Raw genomic sequence first — 12,615 nt, forward strand, 5'->3', positions numbered from 1 at the left:
AGTTCATAAATGGGTCAGTTCGAATATGTAATGAAAGAGATGTGACAAGAAGCACGCTCAAAGTGAACGTGGAAGACTAAAGCAAATAATGGGTGTAATTATCAAACCTAATATATCTTGTAAACTTGCCAAGACAGGCACCGAAAACGTTCAATATCCTTTCGTCAGAATAGTCATTTCCACGACGACATTTTGAGCCTTTCGGTGACCTGGAAAAAGAAAAACAGGAAATGGAGAAGCGCATGTGTACGCGGTTCTCGCTAAAGAACAAACGGGGAACCTCCACGAAAATCATACGAAAGTGAGTCTGCACACCCTCCTTATTAATATCAACGGACATTCTCCCCCATTCACTGCCGCCATAACCACAACATCCCCTACTCACCCACCCACCCACCCTTTTCCACTTACTTCTCCCCCTTCACCCCCCCCACCCCCACCCCAACCTCCGTCCCATCTTACCAATGACGTAACTCTGCCACACTCTCCGAAGGTTGACCAGGAGTTCTTGCCCCTGGTTGTCCGCCATCTTGAGGGGGTGCGTCTGGAGGAGCAGCGAGTAATGCAGGTCGAAGGGCTTCCGGTCTGCTGGGTACTCGGACGGGTAGATGGTGTAGGGCAGCGTGTCGGGGTAGGCCGTGAAGCGGGTGGCCAGGGTGTGTAGGTCAGGGGACGGGGACGACGAGGATGACAGGGGAGCGGTCAGTTCTTGGCCGTCCTTGGAGAGGAAGGCGAGGACGCGCGTCAGACGAGTGCTATTTTTTTTTTTTTTTTTTGGGGGGGGGGGGGGGGGGGGAAGCGGAAGGAATTATTAGTTTTCGCGTTTGGTATGTGGGTTTGTGTGTGTGTGTGTGTGTGTGTGTGTGTGTGTGTGTAATAATTGTTACACTAACTTCGTTTTGAGCAGAGAACTACGTCCAATACCCCAATTTCTCTGTTTTTCATGTAATTTCTGGACTGGAACTGCACCTCAGTATATCTCCGACTTCTAAACGAAATATAACGTCCCTTTAAGGTCTTTTCGCTTTTTTTTTTCTTCTTCTTTCTTTTGCTTATGATGGAACCTCAACAGAGAGAATGGGAGACTGGGGGGTGGCGGGACGGGGGGCGTGGCAGGGGGGCATTTAGTGAGAGGGTCATAACAGGTGGGGGGAGTGGGGGGCTTTTAGAAACAGGTGGGGGCAGGGAGGGGGGGGGGGCGAGGGGGGCTTTTAGTGAGAGGCTTATAACAGGTGGGGGGGAGGCTTTTAGTTCTTGAACTGCACGAAGCTGGAATTCACCTCCCTTTTTCAATCTGTCACAGTCTCTTATTCACATCCGTCATGATAAAATTGCGAACATCCTTTTTTAAGCAGTCTCTACACAGTTAAGGTATCTCGTTCCATATAATGCATTCTGTGGATCCACAACTATACATTCTATACTCGCGCGCACGTGTGTGTGTATGTGTTTGTGTGTGTTCTTGCATGTTTTGTGTCTGACTGACGTGCTATTACTATAAAGCGGTTTGAAAGCGCTTAAAAAAAAAAAAAAAATGCACGCTTATATCGTCATCATCATCGTCACCAACATTATTACAATTATGATCATTGTTATGTCACCAGCGTTGTCGTCGTTGATTTCTTCAGAAATGTCATTCAGTGGAAGGAAATTCAAATGATGAGGTGCGAGTAAGGGTTAATCATCCATCGGCTGCAATGGTTTAGAAGTTGTGCTTTTGTCTCACTAAAATAACAGTACGAGATTGTTATTACTCTCTCTCTCTCTCTCTCTGTGGTTCATTTCCAAAACGACGAGACTGAAATAAAAGATGACCGTGAATAATATCAAGTCACAAACTGAAACTACGAGTGTCTTGGCATGGGAATCTTTCTCACTAAATGAGTAGCACGAACCATAAGCCAGAACTCTGTGTGTGTGTGTGTGTGTGTTTAAAACAATTCACTGTGAGTGTGCGTTGTTGATCACAAGCAGGAACTATTTTTGGAAGTCACGGTTTTGCACGGTGCCAATAGGAATGAACTTGGAACCAGAACTCTTTTGTCACCGGTGTGGTGTCATTTGTGCACCTGCGCGCACAGACGTGTATGCCTTGATCCCTACTTAACCTTATAAATACCTTCATCTCAACCCGGACTGTTCAAGTTCAAGCTAAATCATTCCTTTCCCACCCACCCCCCACCTAGTTTGCGAAGCAAGGTAGGTAACTCCGCAGCCTAAGCTGTAGGTTACACGAACGTCTGAATTTCTTCCCCTTACAAGATGATTGAGTTAAACGTTAAAAAAAAAAGAAAAAAAAAAGAAAAAAAAAGAGAGCAAAAACAACAACAACAACAACAAAACAAACAAACAAACAAAAACAAAAAAAAACCCAACCAAAAACAAACCCCAACAACCCCGAAACAGGCTGTATTTGTGCAGAATAAAAACAAGCAAGGGAATTGTAAGAGCCAAGCACATATTATCTGCGCGTGTCCTCCCCCCCCCCCTCCTCTCTCTCTCTCTCTCTCTGTGACATACGCACCCCCCAACCCCAGCCCCCACACACGTTTCCAACACGCACAGCACACACCTGTTGACATGTTTTACACACACACACACACACACACACACGGATAACGGGAGGGGAAAAAAAGATATGCAAATGCAGTGAACGTTTCTACAGCTTGTCACTGATCATCAACACCAAAGAACTTTTTTTTTTAGACAGTAAAATTAACATCGATTCAACCTATTAGATTTAGCGCCTGAGTGTTTGCAAAAATGAAAATTCTTGAATTCCTCCTCGTCGTCCTCCACTTCCTCCTCCTTCTTTTTCTTCTCCTACTCCTCCTTCTTCTTCTTCTCCTCCTCCTTCTTCTTCTTCTCCTGCTTCTTCTTCTTTTCTTCTTCTTCCTCCTCCTCCTCCTCCTCCTACTTCTTCTCCTCCTCCTCCTCTTCCTCCTCCTTCTTCTTCTGTTTTCGTTTCGATATATCCGTGTTACCATCATAAAAAAAAGAAAGAAAAGAAAACAGCTGACTGGCACATTTACTTACCCATACTTGCCGATGTAGCGTTTCCGTGTCATGAAAGAGATCGTGAAGCTGCACTGACAGTCTGAAAAAAAAAAAAAAGAAAGAAAAAAAAGAAAGAAAGAAAATAGATAAAACACTGTGGATGTTTTCACGGCATGCATGGTTTCTCTCACTTCGCCTTACATCTCAGTATGTCAAAAGACGCTAATTAGGTTAAAGTACTGCTACTAAAATACTACTGTTGAAAGTGATTCTATTTCTGCTAACACACACACACACACACACACATGAACGCACGCATGCACGCAAGTACACACATATATAACAACATTTATAATTTATAAACCAGCAGCTGTTTACTATTCATGTTATTGCACAAAGTCATATTAGTCTTTCTCTATCTTTGGTACTAGATACAAAGTATGCAACATATTTGTAATAATTTTTTTTATATATAATTTAAACAAGAAGAAGAAAAGGTCGATGCTAATTGTTTCAGTATAATTGAGGTTCTGAGCGCGCGGACTGATATATGATCCAAATAGCCTACATTACACCACATCTGCTCTGGAAAAAAAACAAAGGTATCATTTAAACCTAAAGACAGAAACACAGACTGAGGTGCCAGAATAGTCAGTTTATATGATTGTGGGCCATCAACAACGGAGAAGAAGAAGAAGACTAACAGATTACCCGATAGAATAGTCATTGATTATCACCTGGGTTTGCGCTCGACCACGCATCAAGTATAGCCTTTTTGATGGCGTCATCGTAGTCGCCTGTGACGTCACCGATGACGTCAAACGTATAGGCGTCATCAAGGCGTCTCAGAGTGTCCTGCCTCCCGTAATACACTCGGTTGCCAACAGAAGAAAACGGGTCCGTAGTTTGGAGATGATTGTCGATGTTTCGTAAAACCGAGTCTCTTGTTGCTGTCGACCAGTTGGGAATTTTCCCATTTTCCGATGTGTAAAGGAATTGGAATTTTTGGACAAGATTCCTGAAACTCAGAAATTAGGGTCATTGAATAAACTAATTTGGGTATATCTAGCTGTTCAGTTCAATTCAGTCACCCAAGAAGGGGTCACTGCGTCCGGACAAATCCATATACGCTACACCACATCTGTTTAGCAGATGCCTGGCCAACCTTAAGGGAAAATGAAATGAAGTAATAAATAAGATATAAAAAAAAAAGATGAATAAGTAACCACATCAATGAACTGATGAATTAGAAAATAAAAACAAAAATACAAAGGAAAATAAAGATAAATCAATAAATGAATAAATAAATACATTGATAGATTGAATAGAAAAAAATAGTATGAAGCATACAAATAACAGTAATGATAGAATTAATAGTTAAATAAATAAATAAATATATATATATATATACAAATAAGTGTAAGTAAACACACACACACACGCACACATACACACACACACACACACACACACACTGTCACCGCTCTGCAGCAAAAGGGATGGGAAAAGATCTCGTGTTGCTCAGTCTAATGTAGGCTAGGTGTATTTGGAAAAGCCCAGAGAGACTGTTCCGTTTTGAAGAAATTTCCGCAATGTTGTTTTGGAAATGATACCAATGGTCGTTTGATTTACAAAGGATTGTGCTCTACCTTTCATGCTTAGATCTGCGGCCGCTCCCTCTCTCTTTCTTTCTTTCTGTGAGGCGATCGATGGTGTAATGGTCTTGTACCTGGTTTTTGAGGAACTCTTTCACTTTTCTTAGGATTTCAGATTTTCCTAGATGTAGACCGCTTGTTCTTGTTGCATTACCAGCAAGCCTATCAGCTGGCTCATTTCCCTTTACACCTGCATGTCCGGGGGCAGTATAACCATGAAAGCTCTTGAATGTAAACGTGTTGCTTCATGCACTATGGGCTCAGTTTCAGTTTTTTTGTAGGAGGTTCATTGAGTCATGGCATGTTGGTTTCCAGGCGTAGGAATAGATGACAGCTACTGGAGAGCATGTGTCACAGCTTCCGCTTCCATTATCAGACTGGAGGTCGTGTGACTTTGTGCGCAGCATTCTCTTATTCATCAATATATTGATGTCATTCTTTGATCTTAGTTTACGTTACAGGTGATTATCAAAAACACTTTTGCAATTAAACTTTATTCCACACACACACACACACACACACACACACACACCGTTTTAGTGACAGTCATGGTACGATTCTTACCCTTCCCGGTCAATAAACGTCGTCTTCTGACCAAGAGTCGCCACAGTGCAGCAGTGGTATCCTGTTGATTAAAATAAAAAAGAAAAAAAATCAAAAAGTGCGCTGTTGTGGTGACACAGCAAAAGGAACCAAATATCAGCAGTCGAGACCAATTTGCTTTTTATGATTTTGAGACCTGAGATTTTAGATTGCAGAGCAAACAATTTGTTACTTTGCATTCCGTCAGTCTTATTGTTGTTGTTGTTGTTCTTCTTCTTCTTTGTGTTTGTTTATTTGTTTCTTTCCTTCAGTGATAAGCACGTCGTCTCCTGCAATGCACTGTTGGGTGAGATAACTGTGAAGTTGTAGAGGTTTTATTAAAATCGATGAAGTGCGCGCGTGTGAGTGTGTGTGTGTGTGTGTGTGTGTGTGTGTGTGTGTGTGTGTGTGTGTGTGTGTGTGTGTGTGTGTGAGTGTGTGTGTGTGTGTGTGTGTGTGTGTGTGTGTGTGTGTGTGTGTGTGTGTGTGTGTGTGTGTGTGTGTGTGTGTGTGTGTGTGTGTGTGTGTGTGTGTGTGTGTGTGTGTGAGTGTGTGTGTGCGTGGGCACACACCCTACATTGTTGTTTCTATGCTCTTTTTTTGTAGTTTTAGTTTTTTGATAAGTACTTTTTTTTTTGGAAGGGAAAAAATATTTTTGAAAAGTAATTCAGAATTCTTTTACAAATGTAAAAAAAAAAAAAGAAGAAGAAGAAAAGGGAAACTAATAAGGTGTGTAGTAATGTTGACCTGGACCTCAGCAACTACAATGAAGAACACACTACAGAACATTGACTAGCGGACAGACAGACAGGCAGAGAGAGGAAGAGAAAAAGACGACGAAGAAGAAGAAATTGGGGACGGACAGACAAGGAGGTGACTAAAGACACACACAGATTACAGACAGGCTGTCAGTGGGAGAGACTCTCACCAGACAAGGAAGTGTTCAAGGCCTTCTCCAGAAGGGTTGCCAGAGCCTGGCGCTGCCCGCGGGACACCCTGCCTGTGATATACATCTCTCCGGTGTTCACCGCCCCCACCACCACCCCTGACGTGGTGTGGCCCCATGACGTCGTTGTACGCTGTGCTGCTGATGACGTCATTGCAGGTGCCAGCGATGACGTCTGGCTTGATGACGTCACCGTCAGCCCCGATGACGTGGATGTGGGCTGCGTTGTTTCACCCGATGATGTCACTGCAGATTGTGTCGTCGTTTGACCTGACGGCGTCATTGTGGACAGAGTCGTTTCGCCCGATGGCTGTGAGAAGGGCAGGGAGGAAGGGGGTAGTGACGTGAGCTGTTGGGTCGTGCCGTTGCCAGGCACGTTTTCTGCAGTGACGGCTGATAACGGCGTCGAGGAATGATATATCTGTGAACTTGCATTCAACAAAGGAATGGCTGTGGTCTCTGCGGGGACCAGGGAGTCGTTGGCAGTGGTGGTGGAACCAGGGAAGGAAGCTGGATTTGTCACTGTAGACTGTTCTCCTGGACCTGACGTGGTGAGCGTGGAACTGGACTCACCAGAGCTTGCCGATAAAGACGTGGAATTGTGTGTCGTGTGGAGGGAAGATGTTGATGCTGATGGGGATGATGAACCGGTGTCTGTGGATGGCTGTGTAGACGTTGTGAACGATGACACGTTCTGTCCTGTCAAATCAGTCACCGGAGACAACGCTGGGTGCGCAGAGGAACCTGTTTGTGAAGAGACCGTGCTTTGTTTCGAGGACTCTGTGACCGACCATGCCGTCGTTTCTTGTGAAGATGCCGTCACTGCCATGCCCGTGGTACTGCTGTTTGAAGATGATTCGTTTGTCGCGGATGATGAAGTTGGTTCCGTCACAACAGACGACGGAGTTGTCGCACTGGTGTCAACACCACCGCCTGTGTTTGCTGGTCCTGTTGATGCTTCTGTGGAGCTACCCCCGGTGGAGGATGAAGAAGACTCGGGTCGCCCCGTGGTGTAGCCAGCGTTAGCGGTGGTGTTTTCTGGTGTGGAGCCAGACACAGCAGAACTTGTAGCAGGGGTTACAGAGGAGACGGAATGTCCGCCGTCTGTTGCTGACGTTCCATTTCCGCTAACACCACCGTTGCTTTCTGTGCTGGAGGAAATGGCGGGGCTTTGAGTTGAGGACGCACCAGGAATATATGTGATGTTTGTGGTGGTAGCTTGGACGTCTGTGATGTTCTGTGGCTGTGTGGTGGTGGACGGTTGGCTTGTGTTACTGCCGAGACTGGTCGATTCCGTTGATGCCACACCACCAGTGGACGTGGACTGAAGACTGGTTCTGCCCGTCACTGGAGCTTCTGTTGTCGTGGGACTGTTGTCGAAGGTTTCAGAAGTGTTTGTAGCATTGGTGCTGGAAATAAATGTGCCCGTTGTCTGACTGCCAGTCGTCAGTGCACTTCCCTCAGTTCCAGACGAAGTGTTGTTCAGTGAAACGTATGGCGTTGTCACCTTCGTGCTTCCTTCATTATCCGTAGACGCCGTAAACCCGGACGTTACATTTTCTGGAAGCTGAGAGAGTCCAGCGGTGAAGCCACCTGCTCCTGGTGAGGTGGTCATGAGCGTGCTGTTGGCCCCAGCAGAAGACGCTGTGGCTGGTGGTGTAGCAGGGGAAGAGAGTGTTGAGCTCAGAGGACCTCCTGTGTGTGTGGCCTGAGTGGTGATGGAGGGACCGCTGTATGTGGACATTGTTGCCGTCACTGCTGTTTCGCACTGTTGACCCGTGTAGTCTTCAGGGCACGAGCATACGTATACTCCTACAATATTGAAAAAACACTGACCTCCGTTGTAGCAAACAATGGGTCCACAGACCAAGCCAGTTTGTGTTGGGGTTGATGAGTTCTCGGTACTGAGAGTGGTCTGTGGGGTGTTGGAACTTATCAAAGTCGACCCATATATGTCAGTTTGCGTTGTTGATTGTGACGTGTTGTTGAACCACCATGCGACAGTTGTGTAAGTTTGAGCATGAGTTGTAGCGTCGGTAGCTGTGTTAACTTTGTCTGAAGTAGAACCGCTGTTCGCTGTCCCACCTGTACTGTCCGAGGACGTTGTCTCAGGAGAAGGTGTGGTTTCCGGCAAACCAACGAACGTCTCACAGTTCCGGTCGGCATACCCAGGGCGACAGGAGCACACGTAGTCATCCAGCAGATCAAAGCAGACGCCGTTGTTGAGGCAAGGGGAACTGTCGCAAGGCAAGTGCTCTATCTCACAGTACGTGCCGTAGAACCTTCCCTGACAGCAGCACGCCCCGTTGAAGCAGGTGCCCCCGTTGTGACAGGCCCCGCCCGGGGGGCAGTCAGGGTCGCTGTCCGGATACAGGATTCTGTACGTGCAGGCCGGACCGTACCATCCACTGCGACACACCCGCTGCCCCGTGGTCTGCTCGCAGTAGTAATGCCCTTCCCCGCACGCGTCCTTCTCTTCACAGAACACGTCACAGTCGGGCCCGTAGTAGTTCTCAGGGCAGGTGGGGAGAGCCGGACCCGTTGTGCCCGTCTGCTGGTGGTGGTAGATGTCCTCCTCGCAGAGGCTGCCGATGAAGCCGTCCTGACACAGACAGACGTAGCCGGCGGTCCTGTCGCTGACGCACGTCCCGTTGTTGACACAGCTGACTACAGAGCAGGGGCCGGCTGTGGGCAGGGTGGACGTCACGCCGGGGACCGACTGCTGGACCTGGCAGTCCTTGCCCGCGAACCCGGGCTGACAGTCGCAGCGGTAGTCCCCGATGAGGTCCCGGCAGCGGCCTCCGTTCTGGCAGGGGCTGCTGGCGCACTCCAGCACCTCAATGTGGCAGAGGGAGCCCGTGTAGCCCTTCTGGCAGCAGCACGTGCCGTTGAGGCACATCCCCCCGTTCCGGCACCGGCTGTCCGGGCACTCCACCTCGTGTCGGGCGACGGGGTCACGGAGATCACAGTCGGGCCCCGTCCACCCGAACCCGCACACCTTCCGGCCAGTCAGCGGGTGGCACGTGTACTGCCCCGCCTCGCAGCTCTCCCGGGGCCGGCAGAACACGCTGCACGACGGCCCGTAGAAGTCGTCAGGACACAGCGGGAACACCAGACCCGTCTCGCACCTCTCCCCGGTGAAGCCTTCCCAGCACAGGCAGTGGAAACCCGTGGCGCTGTCCACACACGTGCCCTGGTTGAGGCACGTGCTCTCCCGACACGAGGGGACGGCCGTTTGGCACAGAGGGCCCGTGTAGCCGGAAGGGCAGCAGCAGGCGCCCCTGAAGCACTGGCCCCCGTTCCTGCAGGGGCAGGAAGGGTCAGTGGGGGACGTGCTGGCGGTGCAGTTGTCCCCTCCCCACCCGGCCAGGCACAACCTCTCCCCGCTCTGCACGTCACAATCGTAGTGACCCGCGCAGGAGTCCGCAGGAGAGCAGTACACGTTGCAGCTGTCCCCGTAATAGTTCTCTGGACATGCCACGGTGGTTGTTGCTGGGGTGGTTGTTTGGGTTGTTGGAGGTGTGGTGGAGGTGGTGGTGGAGGTGGTGGTGGAGGTGGTGGTGACCTCCACCTGACAAGTTTCCCCGGTGTAGCCAGGTGGGCAGGAGCAGAAGAAGGTGTCCACCACGCCTACCGATAGGGAGGTACACCTCCCCCCGTTCTGGCACGGCCTGTCCTCACACGTTGTGGCCGCCTGGCAGTTCTGCCCTTTGTATCTGTCAACCCAGCAGTGCGAGAGCTGTATGATCAATGGTTTCTCCACTGCAAAAAACATTTGAAGTCATGTACAGCTTAGTCTTTTTTGTGAAGGACTATGACTCTCAAAACAAGGAGGCAAGATTGCACTGACTCTTAGTGCTGCAACCCTGGGGGCTAGTTGGCTTTTGGGAACCATCTATGACTCTCAAACTGGGAGGCAAGATTGCACTGTCTCTAAGTGCTGCAGCCTTGGGGGGCTAGCTGGCCTTTAGGAACCATCCCAAACGCCGACTGTTCTAAAAAAAAAAAACCCCTCTTAACCGAGAGAGTGGGGATGTAATTTAGGCAAGACGCTGTCCACTATAATCAAATTCTAGCCCAGATATTCAGGACAGCAGAAGCCTCCTCTGCTGTTCTGGTGGCCATTGTCGGACACGAATGACTATCATACAGAACTGTAAACCCAAGATTCCAGACTGAAGAACTGGGACTCTACAATGGCTTCAAATAGAGGAATTTTGGTGTATTAAAATGACTTTCATTCAACCATGATCACAGTTGTAATGATGCAATGAGCATAACCTGCTTTTGAGACATGCATCGTGCCGTTTCAGTTTCAGTTCTTACAGGGAGTTGGGTTTTTTTTCAAAGTGTGCGGACAAATCCATATACGCTATCAGCACACGACGCTATACAACACTATATCGTGTGCATCTGGCTGAAACACAATAGGAACTGTAGCATTGTTTGCATCACATCGACATGGATAACAGTATGTCCACAAACAGTCATAATATCATTGACATCCATAAGACCCATCCGAAAGAGGATCATTTAAATCCATCTAGGAACTTACTGTGGTCATGAACTTCTTTTTGCTTCTGAGAAGTGGATAGATGCATAAATGAATAAATAAATAAATAAATGGATGAATGAATAAATAAATAAATGAATAAAGTGTGTGCTGCTCAACACATGCCCTCCATCCCTGTATCTGTGAGACATTCGTGACAATATGTTGTTTTGGGGTTGTTTTTTTGTTTTTGTTTTGTTGTTGTTTTGTTGGGTTTTGTGTGTGTGTGTGTGTGTGTGTGTGTGTGTGTGTGTGTGTGTGTGTGTGTGTGTGTGTGTGTGTGTGTGTGGACGGGGGAGGGGGGAGGGGGGGTTCAACTATTTTTGTGTGCGAATGTGTGTGTGTGTGTGTGTGTGTGTGTGTGTGTGTGTGTGTGTGTGTGTGTGTGTGGACGGGGGAGGGGGGGTTCAACTATTTTTGTGTGCGAATGCGTATATACACCCTCCACATCCGAACCATACCCTTCCGTTCCTTTTTCACACACACACACACACACACTAACAGACTAACACACACACACACACTAACACACTAACACACACACATACACTAACACACACACGCACACTAACAGACTAACACACACACACACACTAACACACACACATACACTAACACACTAACACACTAACACACACATATACCCTCCTACACCACCCCAAACACACCCGATCCCTCCCCCCTACCTCCCCCTTCCCACGCATCCCCCCTCCCGCTTCCCCCCCCTCCCTCCACACACACCAATCCACCTACACTCCCACCACACCCATCTCCATCCACACACACACCCCTACACCCCCACCCCTACAGCCCCCCCCTACAACCCCCCCCCCACACACACACACACATACCAATCCACCTACACACCCACCACACCCACCTCCCTCCACACGCCCACACACTTACCCCCCCCCCCCCCCCCCCCCCCCACACACACACACACCTGTCAGTACAGTGGCAGACGTAGGTGCCGGGAGGACCCTGGGAGCAGGTGGCCCCGTGGAGACAGGGCTGGGAGGCACACTCGTCCACGTCCGTCTCACAGTTGGGGCCCGTGTAGCCTCTGCTGCAGCAGCAGTAGAACTGGTTCTGCCCGTACGGTACGCACGTCGACCCGTGCTCGCAAATCTGGTCTGTGAAGGGGGAGTGGTGGGGTGTGTGATTTGGTTTGAAACAGCTTCAGTTTCACAATTAATAGTGAAGAGTGGTAACTCTCTCCATTCACAATGTACACAACTTCACTTACGCTACCGATTCAGCTAGCACACAGGTAAGTTGAGCATAGTTGCCACTATTTGTACATTATTATCATTATTATTATTATTATTATTATTATTATTATTATTATTATTATTATTATTATTATTATTATTACCTGCACTACAGCCGTGGTCCGTGGAGAGCTGCGTGCTGCACGTGTCCCCTCCCCAGCCCTTCAGACACAGGCGGCGCCCAGTGGTCAGGTCGCAGTCGTAGTGGCCCCCGCAGTCGTCTGAGGGCACGCAGTTGACGGAGCAGTTGTCCGAGTAGTAGAAGCGGTCACACATCACCCCCACCTCCACAACCATGCTGCAGTCGTCACCAACAAAATGAAGGAAGAGTTTCTTCAGTTTCAGTTTCTTGTTAAGGACGCGTCACTAGCGTTCGGACAAATCCATTTGAGCTAAAATGACTATTAGTGAGTGAGTGAGTTTTGATAGTTTCAGAATTCGCTGGTTGTTTTTTTTGGTTTTTTTTGTTTGTTTGTTTTTAGGTTTTTTTAATTGTGTACCATTTATGATTGTGCGCTATGACTTGCGTGTGTGCGTGCGCGTGTGCTTGTGTGTGTGTGTGTGTGTGTGTGTGTGTGTGTGTGTGTGTGTGTGTGTGTGTGTGTGTGTGTG

General features: G+C 48.2%; 1 protein-coding gene across 2 annotated transcripts in view; it reads right to left on the minus strand.

Moving 5' to 3' along the window:
• Positions 1–12,615, minus strand: part of LOC143280092 (uncharacterized) — a 71,298-nt gene that overhangs the window by 27,782 nt on the left and 30,901 nt on the right. For both annotated transcript variants that reach the window (XM_076584622.1, XM_076584621.1), the window contains exons 5-11: positions 12,108–12,301; positions 11,676–11,865; positions 6,163–9,896; positions 5,217–5,277; positions 3,735–4,015; positions 3,037–3,097; positions 463–755 (exon numbers count right to left, since the gene is read on the minus strand). In XM_076584622.1, the coding sequence (XP_076440737.1) occupies positions 463–755; positions 3,037–3,097; positions 3,735–4,015; positions 5,217–5,277; positions 6,163–9,896; positions 11,676–11,865; positions 12,108–12,301 (4,814 nt within the window). The remainder of the gene's footprint in view (positions 1–462; positions 756–3,036; positions 3,098–3,734; positions 4,016–5,216; positions 5,278–6,162; positions 9,897–11,675; positions 11,866–12,107; positions 12,302–12,615) is intronic.

The sequence above is a fragment of the Babylonia areolata genome, chromosome 3, assembly GCF_041734735.1.
Source record: "Babylonia areolata isolate BAREFJ2019XMU chromosome 3, ASM4173473v1, whole genome shotgun sequence".
Classification (NCBI taxonomy): domain Eukaryota; kingdom Metazoa; phylum Mollusca; class Gastropoda; order Neogastropoda; family Buccinidae; genus Babylonia; species Babylonia areolata.